The following is a 7,302-nucleotide window of genomic DNA, read 5'->3' on the forward strand; positions in this document are numbered from 1 at the left end:
AAATCTCCTTTTCATCAGCTCTGTGGGACCACCATGCAGACAGTGGGATCCACTGCCTTATGTGAAGACCTGGCTGGGCAAAGGAAGAAGAGCAGCCCACTCAACAAGCTGCATGGCTCGCCGGTACACAGAAGAGGAGAGCTACTTCAGCCCTCTGTGGAAAATGTGGAAAAGTGTGTAGTTTACGTCCCTCAACATGCCTTGCTAATGGTCTGTTAAGTTTTGACACAAGTTTTATGCACAATTGAAAATAAATAATTGACTATACATATTGTCAAGTGTTTCTAATTTCTACCCCATAAAGACATTAAAAATGTGAAGTTTGTGTTCAGGGATGCATGAAGCTGGGGGCGGGAGGAGAACAATATGAACCAATGAAGGTCGGGGTAGCATAATAGTACCTGCAAGAAATTCAAACCACTTTCACCCTTGGCCTTAACTGGCGTGGTTTATTTTCATATGTGCATTGCACCACTTGACCTGCTCTCCATGAGAGCTAGAGAGAGAGAGAGATAGAAGGGGATGGAACAATCCCTTATATCTGATATCTGACATCAGCTACAATAGCTGCGCCTCCTTACGCCTATAGCGCCCTCTTACTGTGGAACAGTTATCGTGCAGTTACATGCAGACATATTAATACTTACACTTAACAGCTACCCCCTTCCCCGTCAATATGGGGTTGGTTGATCCACAGCGCAAACGTATTAGTTTAAAATAATCCGCATCTAAAGATACGTTATTTTCCCCTGTGCAATTCCAGTCTCACATCTCACATCACATCATCATTAACAAATAGACCGAAAACATTTAAAAAAAAAAAAAACTTTATTCCGAGTGTGCTTGCTTTTCTCTTTGAAAGTCATCACATAACGGCATTGTAATACACAGTTCGGCTGCATTAAATATTACATATCTGCCGTAGTTCTCTATTTATAGAGCCCTGATGAGAAGACTTCTAGACAAACATGAGGAACTGCCGCCAACACTGAAAACGTGACGTGGATCATAAATATATCAGCAATTAAACAACATCTTACATTTCTTTTCACACAATACGTCTCTTTGCAGGATCAACACTAATTCGGCTGACTTTTATATTTGATCCAATTGGTAGATAGGCTGTATTTACACCATAAAAGTGCACTCCTGATATAAAGGGACACCTGGTGGTTAAAGCATGTTATTGAATTTCATTATTTTTATTATTAAATATTAATAGGATCCCTATAAAGTATATTCATTACCTGTTATTCTCTACTAATGGTTAATTAAAGACTGTATATAATGACTATTTTGCACATCCCTTTCAAGATTTCAAGATTTTCTAAGGTTTATTGACATACACAAACGGTGTAGTTATGCAATGAATGAAAAACTTGGGTCACAGGTTCCTCAATAGTGCATTACAAGACATCTATCAATATTTGTGCATAACTCCAGCAATGTTGACTATGTTGAAGCACTTATTTTAACTGATATTATACATATGTATTATACTCTTATAGGATGTATATAGATATTTGATCTCCGGCCTTGTCAGGTATTGAACAATCAATAAATAAAGAACACAGAATTATTAAATATAAAACACAGAATTTGTGTGATTATACTAAATAATTTACAAATAAACACCACTGCATATTTACAACTGTTACACATGCTGATGTAACGCAAATGTTTCCAACTTGGGATCAATAAGGTATATCTTATCTTAAGATGATCGATGGCTACTGCCATGTTTGCAAAATGTCCCTCTGAACCTTGACAAGTGCATGTTTTAGGCTTATCAATTAATGTAATGTTATCAATTAACAACAGGAGGGGTCACAAACATAAGACCAGCTGTTAAATAAAGCTCTTCTGACCTTAGCTGGCATGTGGGTATATATATTAATGCTGCCTATTATGGGCACAAGCAATTTTCACCCATTTATTATTTATATGTTTTAAATTTGAGTGTTTCCTATCCCCTAAACCTCCAGGGATGTACACAGTATACTGGCAACTTCTTATTATGGGAAATACGAAAACGTCTTTGAAAACTACAACTCCCAGTTGAGACGTGCCATAGATAGAGAACATGTTGCGAAACACAATAGCGATAGCAGCGTCCCTAGCAACAAGTAACAAGTAGTTAATAATAATAAAAGACATTAAGAAAAAGGCATTTTAAACAGTCATTAAGCAACACAATCTACCTGCATAATAACGTGCTTTAACCAGGAGGTGGTTTGGGTTAAAAAGCTGTCAAGTTTACAGTGTTAACAAAATAAAATATAATGCTGTTTCTGGTTTAGTTTAGGACGAATATATTTAGTTATTGTTTTGATATTTGTAACACAAAAACGATGGAAAAAACCCACAGCAACACAGAAAAGATGGTCTTAACATGACCCAGCGGTCTAGTAGTTAATAAAATATATATATTTAGTAGTGGTGGGCATAGATTAATTTTTTTAATCTAGATTAATCTCACTGTATTCTTGGAATTAATCTAGATTAATCTAGATTAAAATGGCTCATTTGAATTCTGCCGAAGGCATTCAGAATATGTGTGCTACCCAAATAATGACTAAAAGTAAGTCTTTGAGAACGGGTTTCTCAAGCCAGGTGGTGCATTAGACCAGGGGCTCATCTCCAGTTTCCAAAATGCATCACAAACTGCTTGAGAAAGCTGTTCTATGATAATTGGTGATGAAAATAAATCAATGACAATGAGATGTACTTGTGTTTATTAACTGTTTATTTTTAGTTGAACAGTAGGCCTATATAACAGGTTGTAATGAACTGTTTACAGTCAGTAGCTTTGTGTCAGTCAAAGCTCTATTTCTCCTTTTTCCACCAGTCACTCAGGCAGACCAGTTTGTTCACATTTTCTGGTGACAAACAAGCTCTCCTCTTCTGCACAATATGGCCTGCTAAAGAAAAAAGTATCTCGCATGGGACAGTTGTGGCAGGAGTCCCCAAGTATTTACGGGCAATTTGGGCCATCTTACCATAGACAGCAGTGTGCTCCGACCACCACTTCAGTGGACACTGATCTAGACTGGCACTGGGCTCTACCTTGTACCTCTCCACTGTACTATCTTCTGGTGTCTCCTCATCTGATTCTGAGTCGGATCCCATCAGTAGCAGGGCTGTTTTCTTCTTGGGTGGCTCAGGGTTCTCCTCCCTGAGTGGCTGCAGAGCAGGTTCTTCTCCCTTCATCAACGCACTTAGCTTTGCCCACACTGGCTCCCTCTCTGCTCTGGGCAAGCACTTGAGGTCCTTAAATCGTGGATCTAGAGCAGTCGCCACCTTTGATGAATAAAAAATAATAATTATTGATTGATGAAAATGTCACTTTCCAAATCCAACCTCCATATTTCTTCATGACTTATTCATCTGGCTTTACAGTCTATTATGGTCATACAATGTAGTTATCTTCTGGTCACTCTGACATACCTTAAGCCATTCCAGGTTTATTTTCTCCCTCCGCTGGTTGAGGTCCTTGATGAAGGCAGCCTTGAATCGCACAATATAGGCAGGATCATCATCTGAGACGTTCATCGCATGCTGGAGGTGGCACAGGGCAGGTAGAACCACAGAGCAGGATACATACTTATCTCCACCAAGGAGCTCAGTGATGTACCTACAGACAGACAGACAGACAGACAGACAGACAGACAGACAGACACACACACACACATTAAAACATTATTAGTGACAGATTAATTTAACTCAGATTACACATTTAAGGGCAGGTGTTTCTTACATACAAAGTGACATTTAAAAACTTGTATGCCAATTCATGAACACACTATCTTTGTAGACCATACCTGCATGGCTCCAGCAGTTTCTCTAGCTTTGCCAACTTCTCATAATCCGCATTTGTTGGGAGGGCCAGGTTGTGCTTCTGCAGCGACAGCGTTGTGTGCAGTGCGTCTCTGTTGCGCCTCACGCGCTTTATCATCTCAAGAGTGGAATTCCAACGTGTTGGAACATCTTGCACGAGTGACTCCTTAACTTGTCCAAGGGAGGATTGTTGGACATTTAGCTCGTCTGAGTTGGCCGGACTGTGTTTGAAATGTCCGACCACTTTACGGCACTTGGCCAGTGCACCATCAAAACCACCTTCCCGAAATGACATTACAATAGCTCTCTGTACAACATGCGCAACACAGGGCAAGTGCTCGAATGGAAGTATCCTCCCTGCTGCCACCATATTAGGAGCGCTATCTGTTCCAATAGTGCTTATTTTGTCAGTTATCCCCCACTGATTAGCGACGTCGAGGAACTGCCTTGCACACGCTTCTGCAAAGTGACGCTCCTCTGTTTTCATCACACCTAACGGACAGACAAAGTAAATTAGAATAATTTCACTACTAGTAGTAAACAACTAGCAATTATCAAGAAGCAAACATAACGTGGTGGTAATTAAAAGGCTACGAAATTAAATTATGTAATTTAAAATGACATAACGTAGCATACCTAAAGCGAAGGAGTGAAGTTCCCAGCTAGCATCGATGAGGTGTACTGTAACGCCGAGGTAGTTGTCGTTGTTAACGGACGTCCAATGGTCCCCAGTCAGTGCTACAGACCTCGCCTCTACCATCTTCTCAACTTTCGTAGCTTTCTCTTCTGCGTGCTGGTCATTTATTCTCCTCATGATAGTTCGCCTCGCAGGTAGTTTGTAAGATGGGTCACCTGTGGCCGCCTGGAGAACAAGCTTGAGCCCGTCATCTTCAACCACGCTAATGGGCCTGCAGCTGGTGGCAATCCACTGAGCGAGGAGACTAGTTAGCTTGGCTGATAGAGCTGTGCTGACGGGCTTGCCTCGGTTGCACTCAAACATAGTTGTTTGACGACGAGTCTTCCCCCGCGCTACATCAGTGCTCGGCCCGGCATCTTCCGCATTAGCTAAGGGATGCTTTGCGTTTAGGTGGTACTTGAGACTGGATGAACTCCTACAGTAAACTAATTCCGCATTGCACAAGGTGCAAACAACCTTATTTTTGTCGAGGTTTCCATCGGGAAGCTTCTTAAAAATAAATTTCCCCTGAAGCAAACCCCGCGGCTTCATTCCTGCTGTATCCATGTTAGCATGTCACGTTTAATGTGGCTGATTTGACCGGGGTCAGATCCATAGACAGTAGAACAAAACACAGGTCAAAGACTCGATCTCGCCCCCTACAGTGCAATTCGGCTAGGTATACATCCGCGCTAAATTATCAAGGTGAAAGTCATCATCGCTTGCGTAGTATAGACCCAGCTCCCAACCCAACTTTGAGAATAGATTAACGGCGATATTTTTTTTTATCGCCGACAAGAGTCTCACGTTAACGCAGCACGTTAACGCCGATAACGGCCCACCACTAATATTTAGTTATTGTTTTGATATTTGTAACACAAAAACGATGGAAAAAACCAACAGCAAAACAGAAAAGATGGTCTTAACATGACCCAGCGGTCTAGTAGTTAATAAAAAACAATAATATCAAAACAAAATATTACTACTAACTTTATTGTGAAATTCAAACTGAACGGTAAAAGAATAGTTTCCGGTCTATTCTGAGCCCGATCTCTGTAGACAAATAAAAATAAAGAACTACGACAGATCTGTAATATATTTAATGCAGCCGAACCATTTATTACAATGCATTCATGTGATGACTTTCAAAAAGTAAAGCAAGCACTGCTGAATAAAGTATGATTTTATCTTTTACGAAACGTTTTTTATCATATGGAATGCAGTTGGAGGTTAACCAATCACAGAGCTTGAGAACTAATCACGGGGTTTGTCAAACAGAGCACATGGTGTAGTCCTAAACGATAGCTGGGGATTCTGGGTAGTGTAGTGTCTTCTGCCATCCTTTACTCCGAAAAAATATTTGTTTCTCCGAATCGAAGGGGGAAAATACAAAAGCATTGCACACAATTTAAACCAATCAATGTTGTGTAATTATCTCCATTATAATCTGGTGTTTTTTAGTCGATGAGTAGTGCAGATATCACTGTAAAATCAATCGACAGTAAGGGGAATACTTACTTCCGGGTGTACAATTCTCCGTTATCCAATGGGAATGGACGCTCACATTGCCTTTAAGTGCAGCCGACACAAACGAATGCCGTGCTTCCATGAGCTTCAAATCCCGCAGCAGATGGGAATACATTGCAATCATTTGAAAGCTATTTGCGTCCCTTTATGAAGCTGAAGGAGCCTAGGAGCGTCACAACTGCACGATTATGCAGTGAGAGTCTGTTGTCAATTCAGACAACTCTCTTAAATCTGTTTAAGCGATCCCGAAGGATTTTGATATCAGTAAATGAGGTGTGGCCATAAAGTGTGAGTGTGGCAGGGTGCAATCTTACCTTTTAAGCAGGAGAGGAGAGCACAGATGTATTTTAAGTTGTCCCAATCCAAAAGGTGGGATCAGTTTATTTGAAGAAAAATAGGTCCAAACTAATACAGGGTTTTTACCGTCTCTCTTTACAACATTATAATCATAGTAAACATATAATGCTGGGGTTATTTTCTAATCTAAAACCTTAATTCATAGTTCACCCATTAAAGTCTTCCGACGAAATTCAAAAGGAATTTCCTCGTGGTGGCGAAGGTTCTCTAATTAGTTCTAAAATCCTGACACATTTAACAATGGTAGGCTTAAGAATTCCAACTCATTTATTAATGATTGGTTTAAGAAGTCCATCACATTTAAAGAATGTTTTGGCTTAGACGTCCATCACATTTAAAGAATTGTTTGGCTAAGAAGTCCATCACATTTAAAGAATGTTTTGGCTAAGATATGCACCTACCTATCTATATGTCTACATATACATACGTATACATATACCATATACGTATGTAACAGGGACAGTTATGTCTCATTTGTATATAATATATTATGTAAATATGTCTATATAATTACACAAAATCTGTGTTTATTCTTGTTTCATCTTGTGTTAATACCTGACGCAGTAGGACTCACATCAGTATGTGGAACTATAATTTTAGCGTGTACCCCTACGTTCCTTATGTATGTGACACTGTTCCCCTTTTTTTCGCGGGGTTCATGCATCGTTCTCCCCTTTTGATACTGATCTCTGTGGGAGAGGTAGGCGGCTCTTCAGCCAGAAGCAATTTCCGTGTTTTAGTGTCGACTTTATGCACTTTAAGTTACTTTTTATTACTTATTTTTGTTGTAGTGTCTCACGGGTGTTCACAATGTATTTCTGTGTTGTTTAATTTGTATAGGGGCACGTTAAAGAGAGTACTGACTGGAGAAATGTTTTCTTTCTGTCGCTGTTTCGTCAGGTATG

General features: G+C 39.9%; 1 protein-coding gene across 1 annotated transcript; it reads right to left on the bottom strand.

The window, feature by feature from the left end:
* Positions 1-2,492: 2,492 nt before the first annotated feature.
* On the bottom strand, positions 2,493-6,840 carry LOC307022217 (E3 SUMO-protein ligase ZBED1-like). Its single transcript, XM_079654900.1, has 4 exons — positions 4,474-6,840; positions 3,822-4,329; positions 3,448-3,634; positions 2,493-3,300 (listed from the first exon to the last, which is right to left on the bottom strand). The coding sequence occupies exons 1-4, from the start codon at positions 5,078-5,080 to the stop codon at positions 2,827-2,829; spliced, it is 1,776 nt and encodes a 591-aa protein (XP_079511026.1). The 5' UTR covers positions 5,081-6,840; the 3' UTR covers positions 2,493-2,826.
* Positions 6,841-7,302: the final 462 nt, after the last annotated feature.

The sequence above is a fragment of the Notothenia rossii genome (genome assembly GCF_949606895.1).
Source record: "Notothenia rossii genome assembly, chromosome: 10".
Classification (NCBI taxonomy): domain Eukaryota; kingdom Metazoa; phylum Chordata; class Actinopteri; order Perciformes; family Nototheniidae; genus Notothenia; species Notothenia rossii.